Source organism: Tachyglossus aculeatus, chromosome 11 (assembly GCF_015852505.1).
Source record: "Tachyglossus aculeatus isolate mTacAcu1 chromosome 11, mTacAcu1.pri, whole genome shotgun sequence".
NCBI classification, from domain to species: domain Eukaryota; kingdom Metazoa; phylum Chordata; class Mammalia; order Monotremata; family Tachyglossidae; genus Tachyglossus; species Tachyglossus aculeatus.
The window spans coordinates 58,189,484-58,211,263 of record NC_052076.1 but is presented as its reverse complement, the minus strand read 5'-3'; the positions used below and the strand labels follow the sequence as shown (position 1 = coordinate 58,211,263).

At 45.1% G+C, this 21,780-nt stretch overlaps 1 protein-coding gene across 1 annotated transcript; it reads left to right on the top strand.

The window, feature by feature from the left end:
- The first annotated feature begins 4,903 nt into the window (after nt 1–4,903).
- Nucleotides 4,904–13,666, top strand: SS18L2 (SS18 like 2). The gene is made up of 3 exons (XM_038754002.1): nt 4,904–5,035; nt 10,855–10,931; nt 12,990–13,666. The coding sequence occupies exons 1-3, from the start codon at nt 4,967–4,969 to the stop codon at nt 13,075–13,077; spliced, it is 234 nt and encodes a 77-aa protein (XP_038609930.1). The 5' UTR covers nt 4,904–4,966; the 3' UTR covers nt 13,078–13,666.
- The last annotated feature ends 8,114 nt before the right edge of the window (nt 13,667–21,780 follow it).

Here is a 21,780-nt window from a genome sequence, read left to right as displayed (position 1 = left end):
TTTTGCTTTTACCCTAGCACTTAGGTCAGGGCTTTTGGCATATATTAAGCACTTCCCAAGTACCATAAAAAATCCCTGAGGTGAGTTTATCTGCGTGTTTTGAGTAAAGCACAATGTCATGTTTTTTGTTTTTGTTTTAAAGGGAGTGGAGGGAGACTGCACGGAGCAGGAACTGAACGAGAGGGGTGGAGGAAAATGAAGTTTTTTTTTAAATTTAAACCAATCAATATTTGAGTGCTGTGTGCAAAGTCTTTGGGAAATGCAATAGAGTTGGCAGACGTGATCTCTGGCCTCAAGGAGTTTACATTGTAGATGGGGAGAAAGACATTGAAATGACTGATTAGGGAAATGGCAGAATATAAGGCTATGTACATGAGAAGCAGTGTGCTCACTGGAACGATCACTGGCCTGTGAGAGGACCTGGGTCCTAATCCTGGCTCTGCCACTTGTCTGCTGAATGACCTTGGACAAGTCACTTAACTTCTCTGTGCCTCCAGTTACCTCATCTGTAAAATGGGGATTGACTGAGCCCTATGCGGGACAGGTCCTGTGGCCAACCTGATTATCTTGAAAATACCCTATTGCTCAGTACAGTGCCTGGCACACAGTAAGCGCTTAACAAATGCCATTTGAAAAATTAAGTGGTGTGCGGCAGGGGATGGGCGAATACAAGCGCTTCTGGGGTGAAGATTCAAGTGCATGAGTGATGCAGAGGGGAGGGCAGTTGATAATTTGCATAACAAAAAGAAATCTTGGTATTCTAGAAAATTTGCTGCTGTGAGAATGAGTTGTATTAAATACCAACTCTTTTATATTGTACTCTCCTAAGTGCACTCTCCTATTGCTGTATTTATTTATTTATTTATTTATTTTATTTGTACATATTCTATTTATTTTATTTTTTTAATATGTTTTGTTTTGTTCTCTGTCTCCTTGTAGACTGTGAGCCCACTGTTGGGTAGGGACCGCCTCTATATGTTGCCAACTTGTACTTCCCAAGCGCTTAGTACAGTGCTCTGCACACAGTAAGCGCTCAGTAAATACGATTGAAGAAGAAGAAGGGCATTGAGGGCTTATGGAAGGCCTCTTGGAAATGCGATTTTTTGGAGTGCTTTTAAGTTGGGGAGAGTGGTGGGCCGGCAGATATAAAGGGAGAAGTGAGTTTCAGACCAGAGGGAGGAAGTCGGCAAGGTGTTGGCGGCAAGGTGAGATCGAGGTACAGGGAATATGTTGGCGTTAGAGTAATGTGGGGATTGGGTTGTAGTAGATCAGCTAGATAAGGTAGGAGGGAGAGAGCTGATGGAGGACGATCACTTCCAGATCGGAGGAGGTAATTCCCTTTAGGAGTTCTCAACTTTTTGTTTGTGTAGTGGTTACGGATAGTAGAGTCAGTTTCATGACTTTCCCATCTCTGTTGACGGCACTACCATCCTTCCCGTCTCACAAGCCCGCAACCTTGGTGTCATCCTCGACTCCGCTCTCTCATTCACCCCTCACATCCAAGCCGTGACCAAAACCTGCTGGTCTCAGCTCCACAACGTCGCCAAGATCCGCCCTTTCCTCTCCATCCCAACCGCTACCCTGCTCATTCAAGCTCTCATCCTATCCCGTCTGGACTACTGCACCAGCCTTCTCTCTGATCTCCCATCCTCGTGTCTCTCTCCACTTCAATCCATACTTCATGCTGCTGCCCGGATTATCTTTGTCCAGAAACGCTCTGGGCATATCACTCCCCTCCTCAAAAATCTCCAGTGGCTACCAATCAATCTGCGCATCAGGCAGAAACTCCTCACCCTGGGCTTCAAGGCTGTCCATCCCCTCGCCCCCTCCTACCTCACCTCCCTTCTCTCCTTCTCTAGCCCAGCCCGCACCCTCCGCTCCTCCACCGCTTATCTCCTCACCGTACCTCGCTCTCGCCTATCCCGCCATCGACCCCCGGCCCACGTCATCCCCCGGGCCTGGAATGCCCCCAATCCCTCTGCCCCTCCACCAAGCTAGCTCTCTTCCTCCCTTCAAGGCCCTGCTGAGAGCTCACCTCCTCCAGGAGGCCTTCCCAGACTGAGCCCCTTCCTTCCTCTCCCCCTCGTCCCCCTCTCCATCCCCCCATCTTACCTCCCTCCCTTCCCCACAGCACCTGTATATATGTATATGTTTGTACATATTTTTTTACTCTATTTATTTAATTCATTTGTACATATCTATTCTATTTATTTTATTTTGTTAGTATGTTTGGTTTTGTTCTCTGTCTCCCCCTTTTAGACTGTGAGCCCACTGTTGGGTAGGGACTGTCTCTATATGTTGCCAATTTGTACTTCCCAAGCGCTTAGTACGGTGCTCTGCACATAGTAAGCGCTCAATAAATACAATTGATGATGATACCTTCCAGATTCCACTTTGGAAAATCAGAAGGTGTCATGGGTAGACCTAAGTTGTGCTGTGCCAGGTGATCACCCGAAGGGATTAAACAACGGCAGTAAAATATGTTGCTACCCGAGACCTGGGTTCTACAACAAGGCGTTTAAATTGGCATGTCAGCGGCCTTTTAAGTGACATTGAAGACCTGGCCTGAAAGGTAATCAATCCCGTTTCCCCGGACAGGTGCCCATTAGAGCTGTAGCCCGGGTGGGTGGATGGTGGATCTGTTGGAGCCTTAGGCAGTTGTGAGCCTCCTCCTCCCTTTCCCCTTCCCCCCAGCCTTACCTCCTTCCCCTCCCCACAGCACCTGTATATATGTTTCTACATATTTATTACTCTATTTTATTTGTACATATTTATTCTATTTATTTTATTTTGTTAATACGTTTTGTTTTGTTGTCTGTCTCGCCCTTCTCGACTGTGAGCCCGCTGTTGGGTAGGGACCGTCTCTCTATGTTGCCAACTTGGACTTCCCGAGCGCTTAGTACAGTGCTCTGCACACGGTAAGCGCTCAATAAATACAATTGGATGAATTGTGCCCCCTTGTGGTATCCTATTTTCCTAAACACCTGCCACTCACACTCAGCAATTCCCATTATCAATTTATTGGAAATTGCACTGGACCGGGAGTCAGAGGCTTTGAATCCCAGCTCCCGCACTTGCCCGCTGTCCCTTAGTTTCTCCGGGCCTCCATTTTTTCCATCTTTGAGACCCTTTTGGGGCAAGGACAATATCCGACCCGATTATTTACCCCCAGGTTTAACATGGTGCTTGGCACATAGCATTTAAGTACTTGATAATGCATAGAATAACAATAATAATAGTATTTATGTGCCCATGAGCAATCTTAAAGTTATTCCATGGGTTAGGAGAGCCCTTCAAAGCCCTACTGAGAGCTCACCTCCTCCAGGAGGCCTTCCCAGACTGCGCCCCCTCCTTCCTCTCCCTCTCCTCCCCGTCCCCATCCCAATAAATAGAATAAATGTAAAACTAAAATAGAGTAATAAATACGTACAAACATATACATATATGCAGGTGCTGTGGGGAGGGGAAGGAGGTAAGGTGGGGGGAGGGGGAGTAGGGGGAGAGGAAGGAGGGGGCTCAGTATATATGGTTATATAGATTTATTACTCTATTTTACTTGTACATATTTACTATTTTATTTTATTTTGTTGGTATGTTTTGTTTTGTTGTCTGTCTCCCCCTTCTAGACTGTGAGCCCGCTGTTGGGTAGGGACCGTCTCTCTACGTTGGCAACTTGTACTTCCCAAGCGCTTAGTACAGTGCTCTGCACACAGTAAGCGCTCAATAAATACGATTGAATGAATGAATGAATGAATCCCTCCCACCTTACCTCCTTCCCCTCCCCACAGCACCTGTGTATATGTATATGTTTGTACGTATTTATTACTCTCTTTTATTTGTACATATTCTATTTATTTTATTTTGTTAATATGTTTTGTTCTCTGTCTCCCCCTTCTAGACTGAGCCCACTGTTGGGTAGGGACCGTCTCTATGTCTTGCCGACTTGTACTTCCCAAGTGCTTAGTACAGTGCTCTGCACACAGTAAGTGCTCAATACGATTGAATGAATGAATATGAGAAGCAGCTTGGCTCAGTGGAAAGAGCACGGGCTTTGAAGTCAGAGGTGCTTCTCTCACTTCACTTCTCTGAGCCTCAGTTCCCTCATCTGTCAAATGGGGATGAAGACTGTGAGCCCCTCGTGGAGCAACCTGTTCATTCATTCATTCAATCGTATTTATTGAGCGCTTACTGTGTGCAGAGCACTGTACTAAGCGCTTGGGAAGTCCAAGTTGGCAACATAGGGAGACGGCCCCTACCCAACAGCGGGCTCACAGTCTTATTTATTGAGCACTTACTGTGTGCAGAGCACTGTACTAAGCGCTTGGGAAGTACAAGTTGGCCACCTTGTAACCTCTCCAGCGCTTAGAACAGTGCATGGCACATAGTAAGCGCTTAACAAATACCATCATTATTATTACCCCTTCCTGTCCCCCTCTCCATCCCCCCATCTTACCTCCTTCCCTTCCCCACAGCACCTGTATATATGTTTGTCCATATTTATTACTCTATTTTACTTGTACATATCTATTCTATTTTATTTTGTTACTATGGTTTTGTTTACTCTATTTTACTTGTACATATCCATTCTATTTATTTTATTTTGTTAGTATGTTTGGTTTTGTTCTCTGTCTCCCCTTTTAGACTGCGAGCCCACTGTTGGGTAGGGACTGTCTCTATATGTTGCCAACTTGGACTTCCCAAGCGTTTAGTCCAGTGCTCTGCACACAGTAAGCGCTCAATAAATACGACGGATTGATTGATTACTGTTAATAAATGCGATTGAATGAATGAATGAATGAATTGGGGCGCGCACGCGCGCCCGAGGGCCGATCGCAGCCGAAGGAGGAGTCGGGTTTTCGGCCCCGCCCTCCTGGTCACGTGGGGCGGGGGGACGCGGTCTGCGGCTGCGCGGCCGAGCTGCCTGCCGAAGGCCTGACGGGCGGCTTCGGCTCGGCTCGGCCGCGAGATGTCGGTGGCCTTCGTGCCCGAGCGGCTGAGGGGGAAGGCGGAAGTCAATCAGGAGACCATCCAGCGGGTGAGTCCTGCGCATGCGCGGCGGCAGCCGGAAGGCCTAGGCGCCCTTCAGCCCTGCTGGCGGTAGTCTGGGGCCGCGCGGCCTGAGGCGCCTTAATAATGATAATAATAACAACAATAATAGTAACAATAATAACAATAATAATAATGTTGGTATTAGTTAATCTTTTACTATGCGCCAAGCACTGTTCTAAGCGCTGGGTGGGAGATTCAAGGTTGCCCCACGTGGGGCTCACTGTCTTAATCCCCTTTTACAGATTCATTCATTCATTCAGTCGTATTTCATTCATTCAAGCGGATTTCATTCATTCATTCAAGCGTATTTCATTCATTCATTCAATCGTATTTCATTCATTCATTCATTCAATCGTATTTATTGAGCGCTGTGTGCAGAGCACCGTACTAAGCGCTTGGGAAGTACAAGTCGGCGACATAGACGGTCCCTACCCAGCAGCGGGCTCACAGTCTAAAAGGGGGAGACAGAGAACAAAACCAAACATATTAACAAAGTAAAATCAATAGAATAGATAGGTACAAGTAAAACAAATAGAGTAATAAGTATGTCCAAACATATATACATATGTACAGGTGCCGTGGGGAAGGGAAGGAGGTAAGATGAGGGGGGACGAGGGGGAGACAGGCAACAGAACAAAACATTAACAAAATAAAATAAATAGAATAAATATGTACAAGTAAAATAAATAGAGTAATAAATACGTACAAACATACATATATACAGGTGCTGGGGGGAGGGGGAGGAGGTAAGATGAGGGGGATGGAGAGGGGGACGAGTGGGAGACAGGCAACAGAACAAAACATTAACAAAATAAAATAAATAGAATAAATATGTACAAGTAAAATAAATAGAGTAATAAATACATACAAACATATACATATATACAGGTGCTGTGGGGAGGGGAAGGAGGTAAGATGAGGGGGATGGAGAGGGGGACGAGGGGGAGACAGGCAACAGAACAAAACATTAACAAAATAAAATACATAGAATAAATATGTACAAGTAAAACAAATAGAGTAATAAATCCGTACAAACATATATACAGGTGCTGTGGGGAGGGGAAGGAGGTAAGGCGGGGGGGGGGGGGAGAGAGGAAGGAGGGGGCTCTTTATTTAAAGCTATAGGCTGGAGGCTGACAATGCAATCAAGAAGAATGTAAAATTGGAATTTACATCACTCCAACGGACGATACTTTTAGCCATGGCCGCTGCCGTCCTCAGAGACAGGAGCTGCCATTTCCTCGATTCATTCATTCAGTCGTATTTATTGAGCGCTTACTGTGTGCAGAGCACTGGACTAAGCGCTTGGGAAGTACAAGTCGGCAACATAGTACAAGTTGGCAACATCACAGTCTAGAAGGGGGAGACAGACAACAAAACAAAACATATTAACAAAATAAAATAGAATAAATATGTACAAACATATATCCATATATACAGGTGCTTTGGGGAGGGGAAGGAGGTAAGGCGAGGGGGAGAGGAAGGAGGGGTAGGAGGCCCAGGGTTAGGAATACAGATGAGGGAACCGAGGCTCGGAGAATTCACTCATTCAGTTGTATTTATTGAGCGCTTATTGTGTGCAGAGCAGTGTACTAAGCGCTTGGGAAGTCCAAGTCGGCAACAGAAAGGGACGGTCCCTACCCAACAACGAGCTCACAGTCGAGAAGGGGGAGACAGACAACAAAACTAAATCGTCAGAATAAATACAAAGCTATATAATAATAATAATGGCATTTGTTAAGCACTTACTATGTGCCAAGCACTGTTCTAAGCGCTGGGTGGGAGATACAAGGTAATCAAGGTTGCCCCACGTGGGGCTCACTGACAAGCCCCCTTTTACAGATGAGGGAACCGAGCCTCGGAGAATTCATTCACTCATTCAGTCGTATTTATTGAGTGCTTACTGTGTGCAGAGCATTGTACTAAGCGCTTGGGAAGTCCAAGTCGGCAACTTATAGAGACGGTCCCTACCCAACAACAGGCTCACAGTCGAGAAGGGGGAGACAGACAACCAAACAAAACATATTAACAAAATAAAATAAATAGAATAAATATGTACAAATAAAATAGAGTAATAAATACGTACAAACATATATACATATATACAGGTGCTGTGGGGAGAGGAAGGAGGTAAGGCAGGGGGGATGGGGAGGAGGGGGAGGAGGCCCAGGGTTGGGAATACAGGCGAGGGAACCGAGGCTCGGAGAATTCATTCACTCATTCAATCGTATTTATTGATCGCTTACTGTGTGCAGAGCAGTGTACTAAGCGTTTGGGAAGTCCAAGTCGGCAACATATAGAGACGGTCCCTACCCAACAACGGGCTCACAGTCGAGAAGGGGGAGACAGACAACCAAACAAAACCGTCAGAATAAATAGAATTAAAGCTATATAATAATAATAATAATGGCATTTGTTAAGCGTTTACTATGGACAAAGCACTGTCCTAAGCGCTGGGCATGCATATCAGTAACAAAATAGAATAGTCAATATGTACAAGTAAAATAGAGTAATAAATCTGTACAAACATCTATACAGGTGCTGTGGGGAGGGGAAGGAGGTAGGGCCGGGGGGAGGGGGAGAGGAAAGAGGGGGTTCAGTCTGGGAAGGCCTCCTGGAGGAGGTGAGCGCTCAGTAGGGCTTTGAAGGGAGGAAGAGAGCTAGCTTGGCCGATGGTGGGACAGGCGAGAACGAGGCACAGTGAGGAGATTAGCGGCAGAGGAGCGGAGGGTGTGGGCTGGGAATGAGGCTGCTGATTCTGTTGTATTGTAATCAATCAATCAATCAATCGTATTTATTGAGCGCCTACTGTGTGCCGAGCACTGGACTAAGCGCTTGGGAAGTCCAAGTTGGCAACATATAGAGACGGTCCCTACCCAACAGTGGGCTCACAGTCTAAAAGGGGGAGACAGAGCACAAAACCAAACATACTAACAAAATAAAATAAATAGAATAGATATGTACAAGTAAAATAAATAGAGTAATAAATACGTACAAATATATACATATATACAGGTGCTGTGGGGAGGGGAAGGAAGGGGGGGGATTCATTCAGTAGTATTTATTGAGCGCTCACTGTGTGCAGAGCACTGTACCAAGCGCTTGCCCCAAGTCCCACAGCTGACAAGTGGCAGAGGCGGGATTAGAATCCATGACTCCCACGACCGGGCTCTTTCCACTGAGCCACCCAGTCGGTGCTGCCTCCCTGCCTTCACCCAAACCGGCCTCTCCTCAGACCTCACTGCCTCCCCTGCCCCTCAGCCTTCCTTCAGTCGTATTTATTGAGCGCTTCCTGTGTGCAGGACACTGTACTAAGCGCTTGGGAGAGTATAATGCAACAGTATTGTAGTGCTGTATTCTGATAATTCATTCAATCGTATTTATTGAGCGCTTACTGTGTGCAGAGTGCTGTACTAAGTGCTTGGGAAGTACAAGTTGACAACATATAGAGACGGTCCCTATCCAACAGCGGGCTCACAGTCTAGAAGGGGGAGATGGACAACAAAACAGAACATATTAACAACATAAAATAAATAGAATAACTATGTACAAATAAAATAAATAGAGTAATAAATATGTACAAACGTATACATATATACAGGTGCTGTGGGGGGGGGGAAGGAGGTGGGGGGGATGAGGAGGGGGCTCAGTCTGGGCTGATAAGCCGCAATAAAATGATTTCTTAGAAGTGATAAAATTGCAGGATAGAGAGGAAATTACACTGGGAAATAAGCACCAAATTTCATTTACCACCCCCCAACTCACTGGGACAGCCATTGGCCACCTTTCTGCCTCCCAGGGCCAGATAATAATAACCATAACAATGGGACTTAAGTGCTTACTATGGACTTCCCAAGCGCTTAGTACAGTGCTCTGCACACAGTAAGTGCTCAATAAATACGATTGAATGAATGAATGAATGTGCCAAACAATGTTCCAACCCCAGGGATAGATACAAGGAGGAGCAGCCTGTCAGAGTGGATAGAGCACAGGTCATGGGTTCTAATCCTGGCTCCGCCACTTGTCTGCTGTGTGAATTTGGGCAAGTCACTTCACTTCTCTGGGCCTCCGTGACCTCATCTGTAAAATGGGAATTAAGACTGAGCCCCTCTTGGGACAACCTGACTACAGTGTGTCTACTCCAGCGCTTAGAACAGTGCTTGGCACATAGAGAGTGCTTAACAAATACCATTATTTTAAGTTAATCAGGTTGGACCCAATCCCTGTCCCCTGTGTGGCTCACACCCATAATCCCCATTTTACAGATCAATCAATCAATCGTATTTATTGAGCGCTTACTGTGTGCAGAGCACTGGACTAAGCGCTTGGGAAGTACAAGTTGGCAACATAGAGAGACAGTCTCTACCCAACAGTGGGCTCACAGTCTAAAAGGGGGAGACGGAGAACAAAACCAAACATACTAACAAAATAAAATAAATAGGATAGATATGTACAAGTAAAATAAATAGAGTAATAAGTATGTACAAACATATATACATATATACAGGTGCTGTGGGGAAGGGAAGGAGGTAAGACGGGGGAGATGGAGAGGGGGATGAGGGGGAGAGGAAGGAAGGGGCTCAGTCTGGGAAGGCCTCCTGCAGGAGGTGAGCTCTCAGTAGGGCTCACCTACAACAGTGCTTTGCACATAGCGCTTAACAGATGCCATCATTATTAATAAACAGTGACGTTCCCTGTCCTCAATGAACTTACAGTCTGAGGGGCGGAGAGACATCAATACAAATTAAAAAAAAATGATAGATATGTACATAAGGGCTGTGGAGCTGGGGGCCGGGGGAGAGCAAAGGGAGTGACGCAGTAGGAAGTGGGAAGTGAGGAAAAGCAGGGCTTAGTCTGGGAAGACTTCAATCAATCAATCAATCGTATTTATTGAGCGCTTACTATGTGCAGAGCGCTGTACTAAGCGCTTGGGAAGTACAAATTGGCAACACATAGAGACAGTCCCTACCCAGCAGTGGGCTCACAGTCTAAAAGGGGGAGACAGAGAACAAAACCAAACATACCAACAAAATAAAATAAATAGGAGGAGGAGGAGACGGGCCTTCAACAGACTTTGAAGTGGGGATTTGTGGAGGGAGGGCGTTCCAGGCCAAAGGCTGTAACTGGGCTATTGGTCGGTGGTGCTTAGTACAGTGCTCTGCACACCGACCCCCAGCCCACGTCCTCCCCCGGGCCTGGAATGCCCTCCTTCTGCCCATCCGCCAAGCTAGCTCTCTTCCTCCCTTCAAGGCCCTATTGAGAGCTCACCTCCTCCAGGAGGCCTTCCCTGACTGAGCCCCTTCCTTCCTCTCCCCCTCGTCCCCCCTCCATCCCCCCCATCTTACCTCCTTCCCTTCCCCACAGCACCTGTATATATGTATATATGTTTGTACATATTTATTACTCTATTTTTTTATTTTACTTGTACATATCTATTCTATTTATTTTATTTTGTTAGTATGTTTGGTTTTGTTCTCTGTCTCCCCCTTTTAGACTGTGAGCCCACTGTTGGGTAGGGACTGTCTCTCTATGTTGCCAATTTGTACTTCCCAAGCGCTTAGTACGGTGCTCTGCACATAGTAAGCGCTCAATAAATACGATTGATGATGATGATGGTAAGCGCTCAATAAATACGATTGGTGCGACAGGCGGGATGGAGGCACAGTGAGAAGGTTGGCACTTAGAGGGGCGAAGTTTGTGGGCTGCAATGTAGGAGAGAAGTGAGTTGAGGGAGGAGGGGACAAGGGGATGGACTGCTTTAAAATAGGCAGGTTATTAATGCTGCGATTGATGGGTCTATTTCAGCTGCTGGAGGAAAATGACCAGCTGATCCGGTGCATCGTGGAGTACCAGAACAAGGGGCGAGCGGCAGAGTGCACCCAGTGAGTACCATCATCATCATCATCAATTGTATTTATTGAGCGCTTACTATGTGCAGAGCACTGGACTAAGCACTTGGGAAGTACAAATTGGCAACATATAGAGACAGTCCCTACCCAACAGTGGGCTCACAGTCTAAAAGGGGGAGGCAGAGAACAAAACCAAACAGACTAACAAAAAAAAATAAAATAAACACGTGGCCCATGGCCCCGTTGCCCTTTGCCGTCCCGGTTACTTGGGCTCCTGTAAAACCTGGCCGTAGCCAGGCAGTGACGCTTGGAAACGCAAGTGACTTCTCTCCCAATTCAGTCCACCACTCGGCTCTTTTGGGCAAAAGCCTGAACCAGATTAGTCGAGGGGCCTGTCGTCGGAACAGCAGAAAAGAATTTCTCCTTGAGAGTCGAGGGCTCTCCTCATTCCCATCTTTTTTTTTTTAAAAAAAGGTATTTGTTAAGTGCTTCCTTTGTGCCAGGCACTGTTCTAGATACAAAGCAATCAGGTTGGACACTGTCCGTGTTCCACGTGGGGCTCACAATCTTCATTCACATCTTACAGGCGAGGGAACTGAGGCCCAGAGAAGCGAAGTGACTTGCCCAAGGTCACACAGCCGTCTCTATATGTTGCCAAATTGTACTTGCCAAGCGCTTAGTACAGTGCCCTGCACACAGTAAGCGCTCAATAAATACGATTGATGATGATGATGAAATGGCGGAGCCGGGATTAGAACCCAGGTCCTTCTAAGTTCTTGTCCAGATGAAAAGGAGGTAGTTGTGGCTTAAGAAACTGCACGGGGGCATCACCGACCATCGTTTTCTATTCATCATCATTATCATCATCAATCGTATTTATTGAGCGCTTACTATGTGCAGAGCACTGTACTAAGCGCTTGGGAAGTACAAATTGGCAACACATAGAGACAGTCCCTACCCAACAGTGGGCTCACAGTCTAAAAGGGGAGATGGAGAACAAAACCAAACATACCAACAAAATAAAATAAATAGGATAGATATTTACAAGTAAAATAAATAAATAGAGTAATAAATATGTACAACCATATATACATATATTCATATATTCATGTTCAGCCGTTGTAGAGTTGTCCATTAGCCACGGTCACGTGATTAGAAACAAAGTAGCCCAGTGACACTTTTGTCAAACCAAGGAAAACAGGCCTTGGGCTCCAGAAGGAAATGAGAAATCTCGATTAAATCCAGTGAAGAGTTGGGTGAAACACACCATTGCTCTTTTCTGATCTCCAGTTATCCAGGATTTATTCATTCAGTCGTACTTACTGAGCGCTTACTGTGGGCAGAGCACTGTACTAAGCGCTTGGAAAGTACAATTTGGGATGCTCTCCGTCAGAGCTTTTCAAAGGGGTCGTTCAAAGCACCGAGGAGGAGCGAAGCCTTGTGGAAAGAGCACGCGTACGGGAGTCGGAGGATTTGGGTTCTCTGCCATTTTTCTGTGTGACCTTGGGCAAATTGCTTCACTTCTCTGTACCTCAGTTACTTCGTAGGAGCCCCGTGCGGGACCCACATCATGTCCGACCTGATTATCTTTTATCTACCCCAGCGCTTAGTACAGTGCCTGGTACATAGTAAGCAAGTGGGAGTCCAGGAGCAGGTGGGAAGAGAACCTTGCCCCACAGGCACAAGAGGAAGTTTTTTTTCACCATCTTGGGCTGGTTCTTTTGTTCATTTTTAACATTTATTTGGGCACCTTTGCTGGGGAGTTGTGACAGGAGAGTAAGAAGAAGGTAGGGAGATTGGGGAGGATCCAAAACTTCAGGTGACGTTCTACTCTGGATAATAATCTACAAGAAGGAAAAATAACCACCACTCATCATCATCATCAATCGTATTTATTGAGCGCTTACTATGTGCAGAGCACCACTCAACCAGAAAGGCCTCCTGACTTGGTTTTTATCCACGAGAAACCTCATTTTCTTGGCCTTCCGTATCTGGAGTGGCATCAAGATATTGCTTTCCCTGATGAATGCGCAGTGAAGTTTCAAGCGTGTTTGATTTGTTGCCGGTTTCTTCCCCTCCTTTCTCCCGTAGATACCAGCATGTGCTGCACAGGAATCTCATTTACCTCGCAACCATCGCAGACGCCAGCCCCGCAAATACTCAGAAAACAGGAGACTGACTTCTGCAAGTTGGTGGTGTTCCCCAGAGCCATGGTGCTCCTGCCCCTGCTGAATTTCAGAATTTCCACCTAAAGAAGGCATCGTTTACGGAAGTTTGGTCCTATTAGTAAGGAACAGACGTTACCTGGATTCTTCACGTGAAATTTAAATGGAGTATAAGGAACGTACACAAATTCCATTTTTCTGCAGTGTACATCTCTTGAAATTAAGATAGTGAGGCTCTTTCCAAGTTTGCTATTCTTTTTGGCATTTGTAGGAAGAGGACAGCTTGAGGCACCTGGAATGTCTTTATTGAGGTTAAAATACGTAAAAACTTGTAAAATTGGCTTATGTTTTTTTTCTTTTGGTTAAGTAAAACTGGCTTTGGCTTCCCTGACACTAGTCCACTTAGTTCACCTATCCAATCAGTGGTATTTAAAACTTGTAAAATTGGCTTATGTGTTTTTCTTTCGGTTAAGTAAAACTGGCTTTGGCTTCCCTGACACTAGTCCACTTAGTTCACCTATCCAATCAGTGGTATTTAAAACTTGTAAAATTGGCTTATGTTTTTTTCTTTCGGTTAAGTAAAACTGGCTTTGGCTTCCCTGACACTAGTCCACGTAGTTCACCTATCCAATCAGTGGTATTTAAAACTTGTAAAATTGGCTTACGTTTTTTTCTTTCGGTTAAGTAAAACTGGCTTTGGCTTCCCTGACACTAGTCCACTTAGTTCACCTATCCAATCAGTGGTATTTAAAACTTGTAAAATTGGCTTACGTTTTTTTCTTTCGGTTAAGTAAAACTGGCTTTGGCTTCCCTGACACTAGTCCACTTAGTTCACCTATCCAATCAGTGGTATTTAAAACTTGTAAAATTGGCTTATGTTTTTTTCTTTCGGTTAGGTAAAACTGGCTTTGGCTTCCCCGACACTAGTCCACTTAGTTCACCTATCCAATCAATGGTATTTATTGAGCACTTACTATGCGCAAAGCCCTGTACTAAGCGCTTGGGAGAGTACAGTACAATAATAATAATAATAATGGTGGTGGTATTAAGTGCTTACTATGTGCAAAACACTGTTCTAAGTGCTGGGGGGGGATACAAGGTGATCAGGTTGTCCCAAGTGGGGCTCATAGTCTTAATCCCCATTTTACAGATGAGGCAACTGAGGCACAGAGTTAAGTGGCTTGCCCAAGGTCACACAGCTGACAAGTGGCAGAGCGGGATTCGAACCCATGACCTCTGACTCCCAAGCCCGCGCTCTTTCCACTGAACCATGCTGCTTCCCGTAACAGAGGTCGTTCATTCAGTCATATTTATTGAGCACTTACTGCGTGCAGAGCACTGTACTAAGTGCTTGGGAGAGTACAATATCAATCAATCAATCAATCAATCATATTTACTGAGCGCTTACTGTGTGCAGAGCACTGTACTAAGCGCTTGGGAAGTACAAGTTGGCAACATATAGAGACAGTCCCTACCCAACAGTGGGCTCACAGTCTAAAAGGGGGAGACAGAGAACAAAACCAAACATACTAACAAAATAAAATAGATAGAGTAGATATGTATGTACAAGTAAGATAAATAGATAAATAGAGTAATAAATATGTACAAATATATATACATATATACAGGTGCTGGGGGGAAGGGGACAGGGACTTTGCCCAACCTACTTTTCTTGCATCCCCTTCTAGACTTGTGCCCGTTTTTGGGTAGGGACTGTCTCTATGTGTTGCCAACCTGTAGTTCCCAAGCGCTTAGCAGAGTGCTCTGCACACAGTATGCGCTCAATAAATATGATTGAATGAATCACGCCCAGTGCTTAGTACAGTGCCGGGCAAATAATAAAGAGCTTAACAAATACCGTTAAAAAACCAAAATTGGGTGCTTACCACGTGGGATAACAATAGGCAGACAATATAACAATAGGCAGAGTCATTCCCTACCCGCAACGTACTTACAGTCTAGCATTCCCTGTCCACGAGGAGATGGTGTATTTAGGGGAATTTTACTAAAACTTTGTTCTGAATCGATTGGTTTCTTCCTAGATCCCAGGGCTGGGCTGCTCTGCTCTCTAGATTGTTCTACCGCAGAGGCACGATGAGGAAACCAACAGCAAACAAGTGCCTCGTAAGTTAATATTCAAACATTCCACGTACTGTACTAAGCACTTGGGAGCGTACAGTATAATAATAATAATGGTGGTATTTGTTAAGCGCTTACTATGTGCGCTTACTATCTCCACGTTATTCCTTGGAGACGGCAAGGTGGGTTTCAAACAACTCTAACAGGTTAGAAGCCACCCTAGGAGCCTACAGAGGGGCCCTCGTTCAGCTGGCAGTTAATCGTATTTATTGAGCGCTTACTGTGTGCAGAGCACTGTACTAAGCGCTTGCTAAGCATTTAAGCATTACTGTATACCCCGTCTAAGTATCATCGCGGCAGATGACGGCAAAATTTCTTGGAAATCGTTTCCAGAGAGGTTGGGTGGAAAGGGACGGAGCGCGTGCTGCCAACCGGGCAGCAGCTTTGGCCTGTTTTGAGGAAACTCTCCTTTCTCTCTGGCTTCCACAGACCTAAGAATAATAATAATTATAGTATTTGTTAAATGCCTACTGTGGGCCACGCACAGTTCCAAGCACTTTTTAACAGGTTAGAAGCCACCCTCGGAGCCTATAGAGGGGCCCTCGTTCAGCTGGCAGTTAATCAATCGTATTTATTGAGCGCTTACTGTGTGCAGAGCACTGTACTAAGCGCTTGCTAAGCATTACTGTATACCCCGTCTAAGTATCATCGCGGCAGATGACGGCAAAATTTCTTGGAAATCGTTTCTAGAGAGGTTGGGTGGAAAGGGATGGAGCGTGTGCTGCCAACCGAGCAGCAGCTTTGGCCTGTTACGAGGAAACTCTCCTTTCTCTCTGGCTTCCACAGAACTAAGAATAATAATAATTATAGTGTTTGTTAAATGCCTACTGTGGGCCATGCACAGTTCTAAGAATAATAATAATTATAGTATTTGTTAAATGCCTACTTTGTGCCACGCACAGTTCTAAGCACTGAGGTAGATACAAATTAATCAGTCCCTGTCCCACATGGGGTGCACACTCTTAATCCCTATTTTTTTACAGATGAGGCACAGAAAAGTGACTTGCCTAAGGTCACACAACAGTCAAGTGGTAGAGCAGGGATTAGAACCCATCACCTTTTGGCTCACAGGCCTGTGATTTATAATAATAATGATAATAATGATGGTATTTAAGTGCTTACTATGTGCAAAGCACTGTTCTATTTATCAACTACAACATGCTGCTTCTCCTTTTCTGTCTTGGGGTTTTGCTCCCCACCGGGAGAACCCCAAAACCAGCAGCTTTGAGTCCAGGGACTGGAGTGACACCTGCTACTGGAGCAGGGAGCGAGAGGGAGGTCGAGGCCTGGATTCGATCTCGGTATGTGTGACTCCTTCCAGTTTCTCTAGATCTTTAGTCCTGGGACCTTCTTACAAGTTAAGATGAAACCTGAAAGTTTCATTGTTTTTTTGACTACCTGAAGTGGAACCTATTTTTTGGAGGTCCAATTCTTAATCATTTCACCCATCCAACCTAGTTGGACTGCTGGCCACACAAAAGTTGTTTTAGCTCACTTGAAAATTGTAATCATCATCAATCGTATTTATTGAGCGCTTACTATGTGCAGAGCACTGTACTAAGTGCTTGGGAAGTACAAATTGGCAATATATAGAGACAGTCCCTACCCAACAGTGGGCTCACAGTCTGAAAGGGGAGACAGAGAACAAAACCAAACATACTAACAAAATAAAATAAGTAGAATAGATATGTACAAGTAAAATAGAGTAATAAATATGTACAAACATATATACAGGTGCTGTGGGGAAGGGAAGGAGGTAAGATGGGGGGATGGAGTGGGGGACGAGGGGGAGAGGAAGGAAGGGGCTCAGTCTGGGAAGGCCTCCTGGAGGAGGTGAGCTCTCGCTCGGGGGGTCGCGTAGTTAATATTTTCATTGTCAGGATCATCCAAATTTATTGATGTCCTCAAATGTCTGTTTTTTCTTTTATTAAACTCCCTCCCCCCCCCCTAAAAAGTCTGGAATTTCTATAGTGGGAGGATCATCATTCTTCTTGCTCCAGTAAAAACTCTCACCTCCAACCCCAAGACATGGATATTGTTAAATTTGGGCCCACTGCCCTAAATCAAGCGGACTGCCCTTCACGGTTCCCTGATGTCACAGATTGCAGGATTATGGCAAATGTTTGGTTGGCTCTTGGAAATGCTGGAAAAGAAATAATATAGAAGAAACGGGTCTCATACAGAGACTGTAGGGGAAACGTAAAAATAAGAGCTCGATCCGACTTGAAGCTTCAATCCAATTTTGACTCAGTTGTCCCCCAAATAAAAACCTCAAACTGTCACTGGGGAAGCAGCGTGGCTCAGTGGAAAGAGCACAGGCTTTGGAGTCAGAGTTCGTGGGTTCGAATCCCGGCTCCGCCAATTGTCAGCTGTGTGACTTTGGGCAAGTCACTGAACTTCTCTGGGCCGCAGTTACCTCATCTGTAAAATGCGGATTAAGACTGTGAGCCCCCCGTGGGACAACCTGATCGCCTTGTAACCTCCCCAGCGCTTAGAACAGTGCTTTGCACATAGTAAGCGCTTAATAAATGCTATTATTATTATTGTTATTATTAACAAGGCCTTATTTTAAAGCCGTTGATTTTTGGAAGTATTGCATTTCACTGACTTGGACAGCAGGCAGCGCAGAGTATGACAAAGAAAACAATTTGGCTCGAATTCTCTGCCTTGCTTTTAACCTTCCTATATTTCTGGGAACTTTTTTTTATGGTATTTAAGTGCTTAATATGTGTTTAATGTAACTTGTTCATCAGGTTGGACACAGTCCCTGTCCCACAAAGGGCTCACAGTCTTAATCCCCATTTTACAGATGAGGTAGCGTGGCTCAGGGGAAAGAGCCCGGGCTTTGGAGTCGGAGGTCATGGGTTCAAATCCCAGCTCCGCCAATTGTCAGCTGTGTGACTTTGGGCAAGTCACTTAATTTCTCTTTTTAGACTGTGAGCCCACTGTTGGGTAGGGACTATGTTGCCATCTTGTACTTCCCAAGCGCTTAGTACAGTGCTCTGCACACAGTAAGCGCTCAATAAATACGATTGATTGATTGATAGGGACTGTCTCTATATGTTGCCAACTTGTACTTCCCAAGCGCTTAGTCCAGTGCTCTGCACACAGTAAGCGCTCAATAAATATGATCGATTCTCTGGGCCTCAGTTACCTCATCTGTAAAATGGGGATTAAGACTGTGAGCCCCTCATGGGGCAACCTGTTCACCTTGTAACCTCTCCAGCGCTTAGAACAGTGCTTTGCACATAGTAAGCGCTTAATAAATGCCATTATTATTATTATCATTACTATGAGGTAACTGGGCAAAGCACTTCACTTCTCTGGGCCTCACTGTCACACAGCAGACAAGTGGTGGAGCAGAATTAGAACCCAGGTCATCATCATCATCATCATCAATCGTATTTATTGAGTGCTTACTATGTGCAGAGCACTGTACCAAGCGCTTGGGAAGTACAAATTGGCAACATATAGAGACAGTCCCTACCCAACAGTGGGCTTACAGTCCTTCTGACTCTTAGGGCCTACCCACTAGCCCATGCTGCTTCAATCAATCAATCAATCAATCGTATTTATTGAGCGCTTACTGTGTGCAGAGCACTGTACTAAGCGCTTGGGAAGTACAAGGTGGCAACAAGTTGGCTTCACTCCTTCCTGAGGATCTAGAAACCTGCTTTTTACCTGTAACAGCAGCACGAAGGATCCTCTCTAAAACACAAGCTCTTAAAAGTCCACCATTAGTTTGAAGTAAAGTTAAAATAAGATTTCACCATCCGCAGAGAAGTGTTCCTTGTCGGGTTTTCCGTTCCTTTAATTCATTACTCACCTTTCAGGTTTCCTAAATAGAAAACGAATGACGGTTATCCGTTAAGGGCTTACTGTGCGTCCAACGCTAAGCGCCAGAGCAGATACAAGTTAATCAGGTCAGACCCAATCCTCGTCCCCCATGGGACTCCCAGCCTTAAGCAGGAGGGAGAAAGGAAAAAGGTCAGTTTCCCCCGATGTACTGACGCCGCTAATTCTTCTCCAATTTGAAGGTGGCCAGCTGCGTTGCCGTGGGCTGCGGGGGAGTGGGTCAGATGGTAGTTTTAAGAAGAGAAGCTCAACCTACATCCTTTGTCGGCAGACCTTCATGATGTCTTGTACGGCAAGCACTCGAGTACCGCCGGTTGATGCCCTTACGGAGAAAGGGCCTCGTGAATTAGAATTTAAAAATGTAGCACGGGGGAGAGTGCACCGCCTTCAGTGAAATATCTCCGAGGGGTCCTGTCACCATCCAGGCAAGAGGAAATGAGACTCCATCAGACCGGTAGCAATACAACTCTTGTTCGATTTCGGGGATGGCCAAACCAAACTACCACTGGCGATTTATTGCTCCTCCTGTCACCAACACGGGCTCAGCCCCAGCGCTGCTCCCAGCTCTCCTACTCACCATTAACCACGGTCTTTGGTTTGTGGCTCTTCTTTTCACTGGAGATAAGGGTCACCCCGGGGAGACGGAGCCTCTGAAGTTACTGTTCACTCTTTCTGGTCCAACTACTTTGAGATAATCCCACCCCTCCCTAGTTTACCACGGTTTCCCCTCTTTCCTGGACCCTCTCCTCGAACCCCAAACTGGAACCCCCGTTTTTCTTTTCCAAGAAGGCTCAAACGTAACGGACGTTGCCACTGCAGACCTAAATTGCCACCTTTCCCTTCGCCCACAAAATCAGGGGGGAAAGGGGAGGGTGGAGGGCTGGGAGGAGGCAGAAGGGGCAGCCGCCGTGCTGGAGTCACACAAAAGGGACAGTAGTAGATAGATCTGGATCAGAGGGAGGAGGGAGGCAGGCCCAACCTCCCTCTTCGGCAAATTCACGAGACGATGGGTGGATCTGGCTCATTTCTGGGAAGAGGAAGCTTTCCCCCGTTTGCGTTATCGGCGCTACTTCTTGCCTTACGGGGAGACTGGGCTGAATGGATTTAAGAAGGTGGCCAGACTAAATGCAACCCATCACTTTCAGTCAAGCAATAACGTACTATTAAATGTATACCTTTAATAAAGCCAATAGTTATTTTACTTACAGGTGCTTGATAAGTAAAATACAAAATGTACAGTTCCAGTTCAGAAGCAACTTAACTATTCACAAGAAGCACTGCGATCAGGGCAAGTTAACTAAGCACCAAACCCTTGCACTTGGCAGTGTCCAATGACAAACAGATTTTCTGGCGAGACTCGTTTTGCCAAGTGCAACACTTGAAATTACCAGTGTTCAGAACAGGTGGAAGCGAAGAACGTAGCACCTACATGGTCAGACGGCAGACATATTACGCAAGTGGTTTAATCCAGTTTCCACAGTTCACTCATTCGGTTTGGAAAACGGTTCGGTGGAACACAGATGCGTTGGAAATGTAATAGGATATTGGCACTTGGGTCGGAGGATAAGATTGAAAATAAACATACATAATTTGGGGGGTTGGTTTTTGTTTTTTTTTTGAGGGGGGATTGGTAAATAGCTAATAATTTCAGTGCAACAGAACTTCGGATTCAGGGCATCATTAACAGCAACTTCTGGAAACTGAAAACCATTTGTCAAGCCAAACAGCCACTAACATCTTCAGCGGAATTAAAGTTACTACGGAACACCGTGACGACTCACACGGACGGAAGCCGGACGTCGACTGGGCAAAGCACATTACGGTAAAAAGTATGTACAGCAAACAGTTCTCTGTAAACATGGTGTGAGTTTGGGAAAACATGGGGGACAATATTCATAAATACAGGCAACACTGGCATCCTCAAACAGCACAAAAGGGAATCTCCCAAGCCTGCAACTTAATCTGGCACCACGTAAGCGGGGAGGGAAGGGGCGGTGAGGGAGGGCTGAGTCACTCCAAGTATTTCTCTTAGTGTTTTTGTTTTTTGTTGTGTTTTTTTTTTTTGGTATCCTTAAATACATCTGCTTATGTCTGTAGAAAAATGGAAACACATGTGCTATTACCATTTTGCTGAAAAAAAGTTTATAAGGCGTTAAAACTAATAACCCACTCTGCTAGAAGTTAACATATATTAAAATGGTATAATGATTTTAAGAAAATACAAAAATAAGATTAATACTGTCAAAACTTTTATACCAGAAAATACGGTGGATTTTAGACTCTTTTAAAGATGAATATGAAAATTTAAATAAGCTTTATATAAAGAATCTTCTGTAACCTCAATATACAATGGGATAACTATACATCTATATTTACCATTGTAGTTGAATGTAAGCACCATTCACTTTCCTGGATCCACTTTGGTTGGAAGAATATTTCTAACTCCACAGGCTGCGTTTCTTTAATGGCACATTTAACTGAAAAAAAATTGCTTATCTTCCTTTCTTTAAAAAAAAAAAATAGCATTCCTTCCAACTAATTCCTACCCCCTTTTTTGAGCCAGCTCACCGCTTTTTACCCTAACTAGGCATTTGAAATAAGACATTAAAATATCCAAGGAGTCTTTCTCCCAAATCAGGGGCACTAGGTGGCTACTGCCTTTGGCCAAATGTAGAAATAGCAAACCGGTGCGTTTGAAAAGTCAGCTTTCTCTCTTCTCCAAA

Excerpts from the sequence above, each read along its gene's own strand:
- SS18L2 (XM_038754002.1), top strand. The coding sequence starts at position 4,967 with ATGTCGGTGGCCTTCGTGCCCGAGCGGCTGAGGGGGAAGGCGGAAGTC. Across the intron at positions 5,036-10,854 it reads ATCAGGAGACCATCCAGCGG|CTGCTGGAGGAAAATGACCA; the intron begins GTGAGTCCTGCG and ends GGTCTATTTCAG. Across the intron at positions 10,932-12,989 it reads CGAGCGGCAGAGTGCACCCA|ATACCAGCATGTGCTGCACA; the intron begins GTGAGTACCATC and ends TTTCTCCCGTAG.